This window comes from Tachysurus fulvidraco, chromosome 19 (genome assembly GCF_022655615.1).
Source record: "Tachysurus fulvidraco isolate hzauxx_2018 chromosome 19, HZAU_PFXX_2.0, whole genome shotgun sequence".
NCBI lineage: Eukaryota > Metazoa > Chordata > Actinopteri > Siluriformes > Bagridae > Tachysurus > Tachysurus fulvidraco.
This window is the reverse complement of record NC_062536.1, coordinates 4,770,428-4,789,102: the sequence shown is the minus strand read 5'-3', so window position 1 is coordinate 4,789,102 and position 18,675 is coordinate 4,770,428. Positions and strand designations below refer to the sequence as shown.

Here is an 18,675-nt window from a genome sequence, read left to right as displayed (position 1 = left end):
TGGGGAAAAAAGGCCACTTTGAGCTTCCGTACCGGGAATGCCGGAATTCCGATCGTTTAGAAAAATAGAAGCAACAAACATCAGACCAGGGTCTACGACATATCCGAATTTGGTGCATGTGGCTCGAACGCCCTAGGCCGCATTTTTTTAAATAAATTTTTGTCTAAGAATAATAATAATAACTTGATTTGTAAAGTTCGCCACAACAAACTTTGATGTTGGCTTTGATGGTGCAAGAATTCGCAAAGGCCTGTGCATTTTGGAAGCAAGTGGACAGACGGATTGTGAAAGCTACTGGACCGCTAGAGTGCCAATACTTTTGGAGGTGAGCAGACATGAGCATGTGACGTGATCCGAATACCCGTGAGGTATTTCCCCTCATTGTGCTGAGTGTTTTGATATGTCACATGTCCATGTTGTGCAAATTTTTAATTTTCACGTGACCTCACCAGAATACCCGTGGGGCAGTTCCCCTCATTGTGCTGAGTGTTTTGATATGTCACATGTCCATGTTGTGCAAATTTTTTGATTTTCCTTGTTTTGGGGGTGGGGCTACACGTGACATCACGTGACGTGACCATAATACCCGTGGGGCAGTTCCCCTCATTGTGCTGAGTGTTTTGATATGTCACATGTCCATGTTGTGAAAATTTTTGATTTCGCTTGTTTTGGGGGCGTGGCTACACGTGGCGTCACGTGACGTGACCATAATACCCCTGGGGCAGTTCCCCTCATTGTGCTGAGTGTTTTGATATGTCACATGTCCATGTTGTGCAATTTTTTTTATTTTCCTTGTTTTGGGGGCGGGGCTACACGTGACGTCACGTGACGTGACTATAATACCCGTGGGGCAGTTTCCCTCATTGTGCTGAGTGTTTTGATACGTCACATGTCCATGTTGTGTAAATTTTTGATTTCGCTTGTTTTGGGGGCGGGGCTACACGTGACGTCATGTGGTGTCGAGTGACGTCACCAGAATACCCGGTGGGGTGCCAATACTTTTGGCAAAAAGTGGCTACTGAGGGTTTGGACATTTCATGTCAATACTGCAGTCATTATGGGATTCTACCTATTATACTGCATAGAGAGCTTAGAGGACTTTTCGGAATTCCCTATTCAAGTCTATGGGATGTTCGATTGTCGACTACGGGAAAAGCGAAAATTCCGTCAGAACTCCGAAATAAAAACTTCGTCCGGAGTAATGTCCTAAAGAACCTGTCCGAGTTCGGTGTAAATCGCTCGAAAACTTGCCGAGTTATAAACCTCAAAAGTTTATAATGGAAGTCTATGGGAAAAAAGGCCACTTTGAGCTTCCGTACCGGGAATGCCGGAATTCCGATCTCTTAGAAAAATAGAAGCAACAAACTACAGACCAGGGTCTACAACATATCCGAATTTGGTGCATGTGGCTCGAACGCCCTAGGCCGCATTTTTTTAAATAAATTTTTGTCTAATAATAATAATAATAATAATAATAATAATAATAATAAGCTTATAACGGAAATCAGAATGTTGGCTTCTACAAAGCCAACATAATAATAATAACTAGATTTGTAAAGTTCGTCGTGACAAACTTTGATGTTGGCTTTGACGATGCAAGTATTCACAAAGGCCGGTGCTTTTTTGGAGGCGAGTGGACATAAGGGTCAGTGTTACTTTTGGAGGCAAGTAGACAGAAAGCTAGGGTGCCAAAACATTTGGAGGCAAGTGGAGACGAGCATGTGACGTCATTCGAATACTCCTGAGGAAGCTCCCTCGTTGTTCTGAGTGTTTTGATATGTCACATGTCCATGTTGTAAAAAGTTTTGATTTTGCATATTTTGAGGGCGGGGCTGCGGCAAAACCGGAAGGCCAGTTGGTACACCAATTTAAAGCTTTGTTCAGAGTATCACCCTAAAGGAGCTGGCCAAGTTTGGTGTAGATAGTTCAAAAGCTTGGCGAGTTATATAGCTCCAAAGTTTATAATGGGAGTCTATGGGGGAAAAAGGCCAATTTGAGACCCAGTACCGGAAGTACTGGTACTCCGATCGCTTAGAAAAGTAATAGCAACAAACTTCAGACCAGCATCTACAACATATACGAATTTGGTGCATGTGGCTCGAAAGCTCTAGGCCGCATTAAATTTTATACATTTTTGTCTACGATGAAATAGGAAAACAGAATGTTGGCTTCTACAAAGCCAACATAATAACAATTGTGTCGACAACTTGTCTACAATGCAAATTAGGTGCTCAGAAAAAACTAAACGCATTTAAGCTATACATTTTTAAATAGCTGAATTACAATTGAAATACATTATTCGAAAAATTTGACATTTAAAATATTTTAAAGTACTAGTAATAAAGGGAATTTTTACTTTTAATGTTATGTACTGTATGTTTTTTTTTAAATAGTTTTCTTTTGCAAGTCTAGGGAGGAAACTCCTCCAGCCGACTGAAATAATCACTCTGTATAACCACGATGAGCAGAAAAGCATCCATGAGGATGACATACTGTACTACAGCAGGAAAAGCAAAAGAGAGCAAAAATTAAAAGAGAGTAAAAGTGTTTACAATTCTGTCAAGAACAGGAACCGGAGGCTACAGTGGACATGTAGACAAAACATGCTTAATGATCACTTAAAGTGATCAAGTGACCAAAAGTCAAATTAGCACAAAAGAATCCTGTAAAAAAGAAATAAACAGAAAATTCTGCAAGTACAAAATAACATTGTTTTAATCTACAAAAAAAAAATAGTTAAAAACATGAATCCATGGAATATGAAGGAATTAAATATTATTATTGTTTAAAAAAAAAGATTCCATGGTTTGTCAAAAAACCAAAGAAACTGCACATCGTCATTCAGACTGCCATTTTTCATAGAGTCAGTTCCTGTGCCTGATAAATCTGGAAGTGAATTTTTATTTATTTATCTATCTATCTACCTACATATATATATATATATATATACATATACATATATATTTAGTTGTTTGTTTGTTTATTATTACTATTATTATTACTATTATTATTATTATTGGATCGCTTTGCATTTCTGTGTTTTCTCGAGAAGTCCTTTCCTCCTAGTGCACCCTACAGTATATGTGTGTGTTGTGTTGTTTAAAGCGGTATTATATTCTTTAAATCAGTGTTAGGCTTAATTATTATTTTTGTTTGTAATGAAACACTTCATTTAAAGTATAGGATGTATTTGATCTTTAGTCTAATGAACCTCCTGATAGATTTCCAGCTTTTACTCCTTTTGATTCATTAAAACTGCATAATAACATGTCTTAAGACGCATTCTGCTGTTTCTTTCTTTTTGTGAAACACAAACCACAATATTCATACCTATTGTGAAACCTTTTCTATGTAATGACCTATATAGAGTCTCTTAGCAACGAGAGAAAGAAAGTTTCCTTCCTTCCAACTCATGTAGATTTCATCAAAATCTTATACTTTGCCTGAACCCGACGTGTCAGTGACTATAATACTCAGCATTTCACTTTGTTATTAAGGGGAAACTCTGGTGCGTCACAGAGATGTTGAGGAACTCTGATTGCAAACACTTATGTAATCCTTTGTATGTGGAAATCTGAGAAAAACAAATAAAAAAACAAAAAAAAACGATCTCCTACGAGAAAACGTTGAATGTTCCTAACGTAGAATTACTGGGAACTTGGGCAACATCTACATGTCAGAACAACACACAGAAAGTCAGAAAAATGTTGTAATACACACAGTAACCAGATTTCTAGATTTTTTTTGTTGAAGCTTTTGTTTGGTGAAAATGATGAGCTTTGTCTCAAAGCCTGTATTTAGATTTGTAACAATTTCAGTTTTTTCAGTTCAATCTCGTGAACATGTGAACAAGTGTCTGCAATATACAGTATTAAGAAACTTCTGAATTTAATCTCTCATGATCTTCCCTTCCATTTCTATTCTATCACTCTTGTTGCAGAGACAAGTAAAAACAGTTCTGGCTGCTTGATTTCAATGAAAACCTCATCTACAGCAGTCTGATGAATTGAGCAATCTGCCTTGAGTTCCCGGGAATCCGGAGGTCATGCAGATTTTTTTTCCTAGTTTGGTGGTGAGGTTGTAAATTATGTTTATGTGACGATGTTTATTTGAATGCGGCATCAGAAAGCTAATCTGGCTTAAACACGACTCGGATGCTTGTAAGCATCCGAGACGATGGTCAAGGCACATGCTAATGTTTCAGGGACAACATTAAAATTTTAAACGTCCTACAAATATTACACCTGGCTCTGAGCTGTCATTCACAAATGTTTTGCATTTCCTGTTTTCCTGAAAGGTTTTCTTGATCCCGTTTAACTGCTTCTCTAAACATCCCTCCATTATTTACTCTTCAGAACGGCATCAGAAGAGCTACATGAGAAAACAGGGAACAGAAGCTGTTAGTATTTGCAACAAACTGTGTTTTCATTTCCTTTGAAAGAGGATTGTTCCGCTTTCACTAAATACTTGCGAAACAATGTCACATATGTTTCCTCAAATCTAAGCTTGGTTTTCTCATAGCATCACGAATATACTGTTTACTGAGTCAATTCATGTGAACAATCAGAGTACTGTTCTCACATACACCAAGTCGGAGAGGGTTCTTCCTGAAAACGCCACAGTACTGCTACTGTCCACATTATCCCATGGGTTTTTTTTTAAAAAGAAATTGTAAATGGATTGAACATTTTAAAGCCAAACGTCCTTTTCTTTTCTGGCATTCCTTTTTGGAAGCACCACGAGTCCGAAGCTTTGTATTTCAATTTAACTGAGCTATACAGTACATTCTCCATCAATTCAGCCATCCATCTGTTTTCTGTAGCACTCATCCTATACAGGGTTACAGAGAGCATGGAGTCTATCGCAGGGGACACCCTAGGTGGTGTGCCAATGCTATATAAAGTCATTTATACACTGTTTACACTCCTCTGTTAAGATTTCAAGTGCTTGTGTTGTTAAAAAAAAAAAAAACTAAATAAAACTAAGCATTCTACAGGCTTCCAGGAGAGTTAGAAACATTGGAAAAAGGAAAGCATTGTGTGAAAACAAGCTATTATTACAATAAGTAGGATTTTCCAAAGGGTGTAAAGATAATGATATAAACTGTATTTGGTTGCTTTACATGTCAGTCACATGATCTTCTGGTATACCAACATAGAGGAAGAACAGTGTGGCAAATGATCAAATATATATATAGCCGTGTATTTTGAATACAAGAGGACACTATTGCATTTTAAGAGGAAATAAAAAAAGTTGTGGTAAGCAACACACAGGAAGCTTATGTCTAACAGAAACAAAAGGCTTATGTGTAAAATCCGATTGTACTGTTTATCGTACTAGCATTAAATTGGTCTTTGCCGTACAGTTTACAGTAAAATACTGCTGTTGTACAGTTGTACTCAATTTTACATATCCACACCTAGCAGAATTTGAAAATGTTAATCATTTACAAAAAGATCCTACACATAAGTAATTATTTTGTTTGTAGATCTGATTTTTCCCATTTAGAAGGTCCATGAAAAACTGACATCAAAAAAAAAAAAAAAAAAAAAAAAAAAAAGGAACAGGCTTGGATCAGTCAGGTGTACACAGACAAACCTGAGCACCTACATCACAATTTGTTTTGAGAACGAAAGTCTGTTTTAAAACATCTCAGTCAGATCTAGTTCACTGATCACGACATTGATCGGGGAGGAAAAAAATGACCTGGAAATGATGTCATGTTTTCTGAAGCCCGTCAGCTTGTAAAAAAAAAAAAAAACAACAACAGATGAACCAGACTTGAAGTAGCTAGTTATCGCTTTTGTGGATCTCAAATATTTTATTTAATTTTGTATACTGTATGTGTTTTGAATATAACGACTTTCCAGTGTATAATGAATTAAAAAAAACCCCACCAGCCTCCGATATGCTGCGATGTGTGATTAAGAGAAATTTGTATGACATGTAAAACAGATATTTGATAGGTTTAGTTTTAACAGTGACTGGTGAAGAAATGATGGTCATGTAGCCGGAAATTGAGTCATCGGTGTCACGGGGTTTAGTGATTCATTACCAGCGATTAAAGTGGTGTACATTATATATACAGTATAGATTCGGCATCTAGAGAGCTGATTGAGACAGAGCCCTTGAGTTGGTGTTGGGACTGAGCACAGGTGTTAAGGCTATGGTATCTGATTGGTGTCCATAGATAGTGGTAACTTGACCGTATATAGTATAACAGTACAGTACAGTGTTACCCTTTACTTAATGCATAATGATGTTACTTTTGCAGATAGAGTATTTATACAGAAAAAAAGGTTAAGGTTTAACTCTAACAAACTGCTAGCGTAAAAATAACAGGATCGCTTATAGAGTGTTTGAATGATTTAGAAACTCTACTGACAAAAATCTTTGACTTATTTTCAGTGCTCGAGGATAGTTCAGGTATGTGAACGACTATTTACTTGTAACATAATTATTCATGACATGAACTGAATTTCAGTAATATGGAAAAAAATCTGCATATTCTATTATTGTACAGTATGAAAACAATATAAATGTAAAAATGTGTGCATATAAATTGAGGACAAACTAAGACAGTAACAGAGTGGCATTTACTTTCAAGCTTAAACCACTGCATAGAAGAAGAGGATGTGGTGGGAATCACACCGAAAAAAAAAAAGAAAAAAGGTTGAGGTAGGAAATAGGACACAGACTTTGGCTTCTATAGAATTCAAACATACAGTATTTAATTCATCTTATTGCATGTAGGCATCACATGTCTGTGCTTTAAATAATTGTTTAGCTAATGTAAGTAATGTTGCGTTGGTTCAAGTGTGTGTGTGTGTGTGTGTGTGTGTGTGTGTGTGTGTGTGGTCTTTGAGATAAGGAAATGAAGTTCCTCTTAGAAATGATGCTGTCTTTCTCAGCTCTGATGAAGAAGGAAGCAAGAATAATTTAGGAAGTATTATTTAACCACTGAGAGGAAAGTAAGTTGTTATAAACGTTTCAATAAAGGCATTTGTTTTGTTTGTCATCTATCTTTATACGTACTCCAGAGTATAAATACGTCAATGAATTGCAGTATGAATTGTAGCATATGAGAAAACGGCCATCTTATATTGTGCATGCCTGTTTGTGCATGTGTGTACATAAATTGATGGATATTTAATTTTTTTTATTTAAGGTAACATTATTAAAATACTTATACTTACTTATATAATCAAATTATGCCACTATATGGTGCAGAGTCGTTATGGCATTATGTGTAAATATTAAGGTTTTATTTGCCATAATTTCTCTTTTTTGTTTTGTTTTAAAAATACAGCATATTAGATGCCAACTAAAGTCTTTGAGACAAAAATGACCTCATTATTAGCTTTCAGACATCAAAATGTAAATGCTAATGCTGTATCTCCTTAAAGGTCACAAAATTACACTATTGATTATTTTTACATGACTAAAACCTCAATGTTATCTGGGTGTGTTGTGTTTTTTTTTTCTTTATATATCCACTATAGTATCCTCTCATTCTAACACATCCCTCTTCAATAGCATCTCACTGCATGATTATTTTGTAACTTATTGACTTTTCCTCTGAAGTAATATTTCATTTAATGAGAAAATCCTTCTGGACCTCTCATCAACAAGCCTACAGAACTGACACACAGGATGTTCTAGGGTTTTTATCCCCCATCTATCCATACTGTATTTCTGAAATACTCAAACCAAACTGTGTGACACTGACAACCACTTTTATTAAGATTGTACATCCGGATATATATAACTAGCAGTAGCATTTTCAAATAAGAAAATCGCTGTATCTGAGACGTTTCTCTCAAAGCAAACGTTAAATAAAATTTGATATGTCATAGGTTTTTTGTTTTCAGGTTATGTCCAATTATCTCCCAGATGAATAACATCAGCACAAACTAGTGTTAATTAAAATGATTTTGTCTCAGTTTCTTTGGGGATTAAATGGTCCATCCTATTATTTATTCATCCATCCATAATTTCAACCATTTATCCATTCAATTATCTATTCAATTATCCATCCATCCATCCATCCATCCAAAATTGATGTGTTAACTACTGTAGCATTGTGTTGCTGCTATGTGTACGGCTGACTGCTTACAATGAACAGAAGTACATAATAACATGTACACCTATACCTAATAATGTGGCCAGTGAGTATATGTGTTGAGTGTCAGCAGGCATTCAGAAGCTGTAGTTGAGGTTGGATATGATGTCAGATTTGATCATTTAATTTACAAATGCTCTCTGTGCCTCTTTTTTTAGCACCTTTTCTTGTACAAATAGTTGTTTTTCAGAACTATTATAAATATTATATAATATACCGTATTAGAGTCTGCATGTTATTAAATCAATGTTCCATTTTAATACGTGTATTTCATTCATTCCAAATGTAAAAGGATATTAAAGTATAACACTTATTTGTTGTCCTCCTGGGGTAATTAAGGCACTTCCTGTTGCTAGAGGTGTAGCTTCTCTTAATTAACTACAAAAATACAGCCATGTTTTAAACTCTACATGAACAAATAATGTGCATCAGGTTTGTTTTTCTTTTTTAATAAAATAACTCTCTTTTTTTTAATTGTTTCAATAACTACTGATAACATAACAGATAAGAAAATGCAATGCCCTATTAATCAAATCTTAAAATAGTAACAAAACATAAAGGAAAGAAAAAATACAGGGCCATCGAGCAATACGATTAATTTAGAAAAGAGGAATTAAATTTCAGTAACAGCCGTGTAAAAGTCTGTAGGTTTTTCGGCTCGTGAGTTCTTTTAAAGTTTTAAGATAATTTCCCTTTTACGGGTCGGAAGTAGAAGTGACCACTAGGGGATGACCCAGAAACAAGCTTCAATTCAACTTTAAAGCATCAAATCCTCCAAAAACACGAAAAAACCTATTTACCTAGTAAAGTTTATACTCTCAATAATTTTTTAAGCCCACACACAAAGCACAATATAATTCACAGCCTTCATACAATTAGAAAATTTTTTTTGGACAAAACTGACCTAGGTGGCGCTAGACCGGTTTTTCCCTTACCTTTAGACGCGTCTCTTTCTTCATTGGGGTAATATATTCCAACACAAATAATCCACAAAAATCCACACAGGTCCAAGGAATTGAAATCTGTATGCCTTTTAATCCAAAACGCTCTGGTCGCACCGCAAATATTCCGTTAGTGTTCTGAAAACTGGAAACAGAAGTGCGCCATCATCTCGTTTTGCCGCTCTAACTCCTAATTGGGATATTCAAGCCAATCGGTGCTTGTATGGCAGAGATAGACGGCTGGGAAGCCAATGGTGGCATGACCTAATTTTTGGGAACCCGCCTTTGACTGACAATTACTCCTTCCAATAGCAATGAAATGGGCTGGGACCTATACAGCCGTTTAGCCAATAAGCAGACGATTCCAACGGTATATGACATGCCGTATGTTCTTTGCCTGTGTCTGCGTGAACTGGATGCGCAGAAGAATTCTTGCGTAATCCCTGACTTTTTGTCCCTCTCACAGCTCAGGGTGTCAAGTTACAGGCCTGTTTTCACACCAGAGTGATAGAGAGAGAGTCTAGGCTTATTTATGGCTTGTCAGACTGAGCCTTCAGCCTTTTATTTCAAAGTTATATAGTAAACAAGTACACAAAAACGCTGCACCAGACGACCAGGGCCGTAGAAAAATATTTATATTGAAGCCATTTTTGGGTCTTTTGACTTGAATTCTTTTTTGGTGAAAGCCAAGACATGTGGCTATGACTCTCAGTTGTTATTTGGTCCCTAACATGTTCCAGAAAAATAAGATTTATCAGTTTATCAGGTAAACAACCCAGGCGGAAATGAAAACCTGCATTCAAACCCCTGTAACTTTGTGCCAGTAAGGCCTAGAATCAATCTGAAACTAGTTTCTGAAACTAGAGAATCTTCTTTCAAATGAGACGTGTCAAAGTATGTGGGAGCTGTACCACTTTTTGTTGGGTAGGTCATGTAGGCGAAAAAGCTGCAAAAGGGGGGCAATGCTTAAAGGGGTTAAAATGGAAAATGTTTGCTTTCTTTTTAGACCACTTTCCATTTATTTATATGAAACTTTCCAAACTAAAAATATGACATTTCGCCATTTCTACTTTCCTTATATAAAAAATGGCGCATATTTTTTCTGTATATTAATTTTTGTCCCACACAGTGTTTCATAAAACACGTTCGACATCAATAAAAAAAAAACAACCCCAAGTGCAGATTCTGTGATTACAGAATGCACAAGAACCTGATACGTCATTTGTTAGATCAGTTAGATAAACATACTTCACTAATGTTATTGTTAATGCAATTCTTATTATTATTGTAAATTTCAACCAATTTCCAATTATTATTCTCAATTTTATTTCATATAACATATACAGTTCATAAAAACACACAAATTCTTTCCAGCATGGCCTGAGTGCAAACGTAATGCTTTGTGACTTTCTTATTTCTAACAGTGTTGTATAAAGTAGTAGAAAGCAATACTTGAGTAAAAGTACAAGTATCGTACTAGAAAAAGACTTGGGTAGAAGTGAAAGTCACCTTTTAGAATATTACTCAAGTAAAAGTCTTAAAGTATCTGATATTTACTGTATTTAAGTATCAAAAGTAATTTTCTGTTATTTAATGTACTTAAGTATTTGAAGTAAAAGTAAAAAGTAATATTTCAGTGATTTTTGGTAGGCATAAGGGGTTTTAGCCCTCAGTGAGAATTTAAAACAAGAAGAGTTTTATATTATATATTATATGACTACATAGTAAGCCAAACGTTATGGTATTATTAAATGGCAAAAGTGGACACCAAAATTTTATGCATGATGTAATGATGCCAGTCTTGAATCAAATCAGTTCATGTATGTGTGCATTCTCTACAAACAGTGTGTCCAATGAATGCAGTCATTAATAAACAAATATTCACAAGACAAAGACCAAATAAATAAATGTTATTTTTATTTAGTATAGATATTGCATTAATATTTTGCTTGTGCTATCAACTCTGGTAATAAGAATAGTGACATTTCACTGCTTTTGGTTGCCGCCGTTATAGATAAACGCCTCCAGCTCTGACCACGCGTGCACGCTGCGCGTACCTGTGCTTCTCCGTAGAGCGTGCATGCGTACGTGCAGTGACACTCTAGGAGCAGCGATTCGCCAAACCTCCCTTATTGCAGTCACACACGTCTTATGATTTTATTTTGTAGTAACGAGTAACGAAGATGCTTATTGGAAAATAACGGAGTAAAAGTATACATTTTATCTAGGAAATGTAGTGGAGTAAAAGGGAAAGTTGACATAAATTTAAATAGCGAAGTAAAGTACAGATACGTGAAATTTCTACTTAAGTACAGTAACGAAGTATTTGTACTTCGTTACATTACAACACTGATTTCTAAAAAATATGAAAGTCCTAAGAGGCCATGCTTTACTTTTATTATTTTGCTTTATATATATATATATATATATATATATATATATATATATATATATATATATATATATATATATATATATATATATATAGCTACAGCATAGTATTGGTCTGTGTGTGTGCACATAATTCAATTAAATTTATTTGATCAATTCAACCATTTATTTGTCATTTCAACCATATAGCTGTTGCAGTACACAGTGAAACTTTACATAAGTATAGACACAAAATACCAATTTTAAATTTAGGTTACTATATAATCTCTAACATCTATCCCTAATGAGCAAGCCAGGGGCAACATCTGCATGGAAAAACTCCCTGAGACGACATGAGCAAGAAACCCTGAGAGGAACCAGATTCAGAAGTGAACCTCATTCTCATTTGGTAAATAATGTAAAAGTAAATAATCTCATTTCTACTGTATGTAGCCCTTGTCCATGTTTTCAAAGTGTTTATAAATGAATAAGTCCTTGTTTCACAAGGTCATGAACTAAGACTACTATCAGTCTAAAAAATTTTTACAGCTACCACATAGACTGTACATGTTGCCTTTTGTTCATTTGTTTTATTAAGCCGTCAATAGGTGGCGCCAACACAATAGTGCTAAGACCAGATCAACAGAAGTAGAGCATTTGTCATAGACAGACAGAATAGATAGATAGATAGATAGATAGATAGATAGATAGATAGATAGATAGATAGATAGATAGATAGATAGATAGATAGATAGATAGATAGATAGACTTTCTATGATAAGCATTATTTATTTTTTTCATCAAGTGCTTTATCCTTGTCATGGCTGCAGAAATCATAATAACTAACACTAATTAATTATACCATTTTAAGCACAGTGTGTGTTGCCTGTAAAAGGATAGGATCCACAGCTGATTAACTCACCTACTGTACATAAACAGAGGCATTGCTGAAGCTTCAACACAGTGGTGTTACACAAGGCTTTAATTAACTGTTCAAAATAATGCAGTTAATTATTCGTTTGTGTACTATGGTGTGTTGATATGCTGTGCACAGTCGTACTGCCCACTTTGACAATAATAACTAATAATACATATTTAGTTCCAGTGCAATTTTCAAGACTTGCCGTATTAATGCATTAAATGGAGCTGAATGGAGTTCACCTGGTTCTGTAGTTGGCCAGCAGAAAATGGGTCTCTGTAAAAGCCTTGAAGAGCAATGAAGCTTTTGTTTTAAAATGTTTCTACAATTCAGAGAATGTGTAAGATGAAATGAGTGGCATTATTTTTGGGAGGATTTATCTCTGGGGATTTGCTTACTAAAAATGCCAGACACAGGAACACTTTCTTTCCCCAGACAATCACCCTGATCAACACCTCACCATAATTATATTCACTGCTTCATATCTGTAAGTACTGCATTATCAGAACTGTCAATCATCACATCATCTGTATATATTACACACACTACTACTATTGTACAAAAATCATAATATTACACAATATTGTTATTTGCACTCCCACACTTTATGTACATAACTGTTCATATGCTTTTTGCCTCAGGCCATCAGACTAATTAACAGCCATAACTAACACAGCATACAGCATACTCCCACAATATTCAACAGTTCAACACCGGACTATACACACATGCACACACGCACACTGCAATCGTACTGCATCAATACACACGGGACTATACACACACTGCATTTAATTTAAAATAACAATCTATCTGACAATAAGCTATCGGAACCACAGGACATTTCGGTATCTGTACAGTCCGTTGCACCTTAACATGTTACATATATATTACATGTATATAATACTTATATATATTATTTATATTTATACTTATACATATATATATATATATATATGGTTATATATATGTCTAGTAGTACACTGTGTGTACTGACTATGTACGAGCACATTGCATCCTTTCCACATTTTCCACATTTGCCCATTTCAATGGTACTGAGCAATTTGCACATTCTTTTTTTCTAACCTGTCTGTAAATTGTTCTGTTTAAGTTTCTACTATTGTATGTAAATGGTTCTGCAATTTCCTGAGCTCGCTCCCAAGAATTTCACTCACCAAGGCACATGTGCCGTGGTGATGTGATAATAAAGGTGACTTGACTTGACTTGACTTGATATTCTATATTCATATTTAATACTCATTCTGTCTATATTGTATCTCATCGCCTGCATTATCTTGTATAGTTTGTATAGTATGTCTGTACTTTTGAGAGTCACAAACAGCTGGAACCAAATTCCTTGTGTGTGTGTCAACACACTTGGCCAATAATCCTGATTCTGATACTATGTAGATAACACTGCAAGATGTTTCGCATGTGAAATGATGTGTTTATGAATGATATCTTTAATAAACATTGATATACTTTATTACATGTGTGAAATAATTTAAACTGAAATGAGAGAAACATTTTTGCAGGTTATGAATAATATTTTTCTGTTTGTTTTTAGACTGTGTTGTTTTTCTTAATATAGTTTTATAGTGTGTTTGAATATACTGTAAATTTTCTAGACTTTTCTTGTCTAAATCTGTAAATAATTATAAATTATATATTTATTATTATTATTATTATTATTATTATTATTATTATTATTATTATTATTATTATAGCTTTTATACACAACCTTGTAGAGTGTATGATGGGGAGTATTTGTAATGGTATTAATACAGTTTGGGGTGGAAATTAAACAGCACAAACCTGAAAAAGCCCTAATATTAACACCCAAAAATGTTTTGATGCTTATGTTCAATCAAAGTAAACATAAAAAGAAAGCCATTTGGAGACTTCTGGTCTGATGAGGCCTAAATTGAACTTTCCTTTGCCATTCTTGGCTCAGTCGCTGAATCTGTCAGAATGGATGGTGACTGCTTTTGAACATCAGTTTCATGTCTTGCCACTGATTTGGTTTGAAAACTTGACCTTGGAACCATGATGCGCACCGTTGTCAAAAAAATCATATTCTGGAGCAGTTTCTATAGTATCTGTCTTATAGGACGAGACATTAATATCCTGTTGCAGCTCTTCTATACCATTTATTAATGGGATCCATTTGGGTTCCTGTTCAGCTATGATTGGAAATTCAGTGCGATATTTTTACGAATCTGAAAGATGCACTTTTGTGTGTTACAGATTGGATTGGACTCACCTTAACACACCTTATACAGAGAATATCAACTTATTTAGCACTCTGAACAAAAATATAACACATATCCAATGATCCTGCAGTAACATCATACACAACATAAGGGGCAGCAGAGGGACTAGTGCTGATATTTTGGGTGCAAAAACAGAATGTTATGCAATCACATTTTTTTTTTAGATTTGAAATAACATGCCACCAAACTACTCAAAAACAACTCCAGGCTGTAACCTAGTGGTTAAATTGTTGGACTACTGAGCAAAAGGATATATTATAAAATGAAATTAAATTAGTTCCAACAGGACAAACTCAATACACCAGTAAGATTTTTAACTAGGGTGATGAACCAGTTTAGTGACCTCCTTTAAAACACGCACACACATGTTGATAAGGTCTTTAACCTTCTAATCTTTGTAAAAGAACCCCTCAGCACTCACATCATCCACCCTCATGGTGTTATCTTCATCCTTAAATGATTCTAGCTCACTGATCACTCTTTGTGTTAAAACAGTCTTTAGGATTCTTTTGGAAAACAGTGATTGATTGGTTCTCATGCAGGTGAGTGAGAGCTGATATACACTGGTGTTGTAGGCTAACAACCCCCACCCCCCACCCCGTCTCTCTTCCTGTATCTATTCCTCCTGCGTTGTTTCCATCGTTGTCTCTCCTCACACGGTGGATGGATGAGAATGCGCGCGCGCTGCCGTTTAGCTATAGAAATCTTTATCTACATTATTAAACACTGCACACATTCATTGCGAGATTAAAGGCGTGTCTCGGGTTGTTTACACAGTGCAGGCTGTCAGATGGTAGGACTGATCGCAGTGCACTTCACTGAGCCATGCCTGGACCAAGGTCTCTCTCTCGACTCATTGTTTTGTTGCTGGCAGCAGAAATCGCAGGTGAGCAGATCCATATGTCTTGTACAGATGCATGTCTTCTACACATGCATGTCTTCTACACATGCATGTCTTCTACACATGCATGTCTTCTACAGATGCATGTCTACCCTTTTATGCTTCATGTCTTGTCATATTTTTTTTTGTTGATGATCATAATCATAATAAGATAATACGTAAGTGTAATAACACGTTTCATCTCTGTGCATGTCTGATTTACAGGTCTGATTTTAAGAATTCAGCCCAATATACATGATGTGTATTCTATATATAATGTAGGGAAGGAGACAGGGTGCGTGTTTTCATCAGGTCCCGCCCCCCTGTCATATGATTGGCTGTTCGAGGGCTTTCTCCGTCGCCGGGGAGAAAACGTATCATCTGTCATCTTGACATAGGATGCTGGACACGTTAGACCTTTTTAACCGGTTGAATTATATACAATAAAAAAGTCTAGGGTTAAAAGAGCAATATGCTATATGCTAACGTGTAATAATTGTGTACAGAACACGTGTAATAATTGTGTACAAAACACGTGTACAGAACACGTACTAATTGTGTACAGAACACGTGTACAGAACACGTGTACTAATTGTGTACAGAACACGTGTACTAATTGTGTATAGAACACACTAATTGTGTACAGAACACGTGTACTAATTGTGTACAGAGCATGTGTACTAATTGTGTACAGAACACGTGTACTAATTGTGTAGAGAACACGTGTACTAATTGTGTATAGAACACACTAATTGTGTACAGAACACGTGTACTAATTGTGTGCAGAACATGTGTACTAATTGTGTACAGAGCATGTGTACTAATTGTGTACAGAACACGTGTACAGAACATGTGTACTAATTGTGTACAGAGCATGTGTACTAATTGTGTACAGAACACGTGTACAGAACACGTGTACTAATTGTGTACAGAGCATGTGTACTAATTGTGTATAGAACACACTAATTGTGTACAGAACACGTGTACTAATTGTGTACAGAACATGTGTACTAATTGTGTACAGAGCATGTGTACTAATTGTGTACAGAACACGTGTACAGAACACGTGTACTAATTGTGTACAGAGCATGTGTACTAATTGTGTACAGAACACGTGTACAGAACACGTGTACTAATTGTGTACAGAGCATGTGTACTAATTGTGTATAGAACACACTAATTGTGTACAGAACACGTGTACTAATTGTGTACAGAACACGTGTACAGAACACGTGTACTAATTGTGTATAGAACACACTAATTGTGTACAGAACACGTGTACTAATTGTGTATAGAACACACTAATTGTGTACAGAACACGTGTACTAATTGTGTACAGAGCATGTGTACTAATTGTGTACAGAACACGTGTACTAATTGTGTACAGAACACGTGTACTAATTGTGTATAGAACACACTAATTGTGTACAGAACACGTGTACTAATTGTGTACAGAACACGTGTACTAATTGTGTATAGAACACACTAATTGTGTACAGAACACGTGTACTAATTGTGTACAGAACACGTGTACTAATTGTGTACAGAGCATGTGTACTAATTGTGTACAGAACACGTGTACAGAACACGTGTACTAATTGTGTACAGAGCATGTGTACTAATTGTGTATAGAACACACTAATTGTGTACAGAACACGTGTACTAATTGTGTACAGAACACGTGTACAAATTGTGTATAGAACACACTAATTGTGTACAGAGCATGTGTACTAATTGTGTACAGAACACGTGTACAGAACACGTGTACTAATTGTGTACAGAGCATGTGTACTAATTGTGTATAGAACACACTAATTGTGTACAGAACACATGTACTAATTGTGTACAGAACACGTGTACTAATTGTGTACAGAGCATGTGTACTAATTGTGTACAGAACACGTGTACAGAACACGTGTACTAATTGTGTACAGAGCATGTGTACTAATTGTGTATAGAACACACTAATTGTGTACAGAACACGTGTACTAATTGTGTGCAGAACACGTGTACTAATTGTGTACAGAGCATGTGTACTAATTGTGTACAGAACACGTGTACAGAACACGTGTACTAATTGTGTACAGAGCATGTGTACTAATTGTGTATAGAACACACTAATTGTGTACAGAACACGTGTACTAATTGTGTACAGAACACGTGTACAAATTGTGTATAGAACACACTAATTGTGTACAGAGCATGTGTACTAATTGTGTACAGAACACGTGTACAGAACACGTGTACTAATTGTGTACAGAGCATGTGTACTAATTGTGTATAGAACACACTAATTGTGTACAGAACACATGTACTAATTGTGTACAGAACACGTGTACTAATTGTGTACAGAGCATGTGTACTAATTGTGTACAGAACACGTGTACAGAACATGTGTACTAATTGTGTACAGAGCATGTGTACTAATTGTGTATAGAACACACTAATTGTGTACAGAACACGTGTACTAATTGTGTGCAGAACACGTGTACTAATTGTGTACAGAGCATGTGTACTAATTGTGTACAGAACACGTGTACAGAACACGTGTACTAATTGTGTACAGAACACGTGTACTAATTGTGTACAGAACATGTGTACTAATTGTGTACAGAGCATGTGTACTAATTGTGTACAGAACACGTGTACAGAACACGTGTACTAATTGTGTACAGAGCTTGTGTACTAATTGTGTATAGAACACACTAATTGTGTACAGAACACGTGTACTAATTGTGTACAGAACACGAGTACTAATTGTGTACAGAGCATGTGTACTAATTGTGTACAGAACACGTGTATAGAACACGTGTACTAATTGTGTATAGAACACACTAATTGTGTACAGAACACGTGTACTAATTGTGTACAGAGCACGTGTACTAATTGTGTATAGAACACACTAATTGTGTACAGAGCACGTGTACTAATTGTGTACAGAACACGTGTACTAATTGTGTATAGAACACACTAATTGTGTACAGAGCACGTGTACTAATTGTATACAGAGCATGTGTACTAATTGTGTACAGAGCACGTGTACTAATTGTGTACAGAACACGTGTACTAATTGTGTACAGAACACGTGTACTAATTGTGTACAGAGCACATGTACTAATTGTGTACAGAACACGTGTACTAATTGTATACAGAGCACGTGTACTAATTGT

General features: G+C 35.7%; 1 protein-coding gene and 1 long non-coding RNA gene across 4 annotated transcripts in view; both read left to right on the top strand.

Annotated features, from left to right (window-relative positions):
- Positions 1-6,027: 6,027 nt before the first annotated feature.
- LOC113645590 lies at positions 6,028-8,336 on the top strand. 2 transcript variants are annotated; one of them, XR_007138566.1, is made up of 2 exons: positions 6,028-6,678; positions 6,872-8,336. It is a non-coding gene; the product is annotated as an uncharacterized LOC113645590 (long non-coding RNA). The 2 variants fall into 2 exon arrangements; XR_003441267.2 differs by having other exon boundaries at positions 6,867-8,336.
- Positions 8,337-15,254: 6,918 nt separating this feature from the next.
- The window catches only part of ptprr (protein tyrosine phosphatase receptor type R), a 46,517-nt gene continuing 43,096 nt past the window's right edge, over positions 15,255-18,675 (top strand). For both annotated transcript variants that reach the window (XM_027151536.2, XM_027151535.2), the window contains exon 1: positions 15,255-15,511. In XM_027151536.2, the coding sequence (XP_027007337.2) occupies positions 15,451-15,511 (61 nt within the window). In that variant the 5' untranslated portion in view covers positions 15,255-15,450. The remainder of the gene's footprint in view (positions 15,512-18,675) is intronic.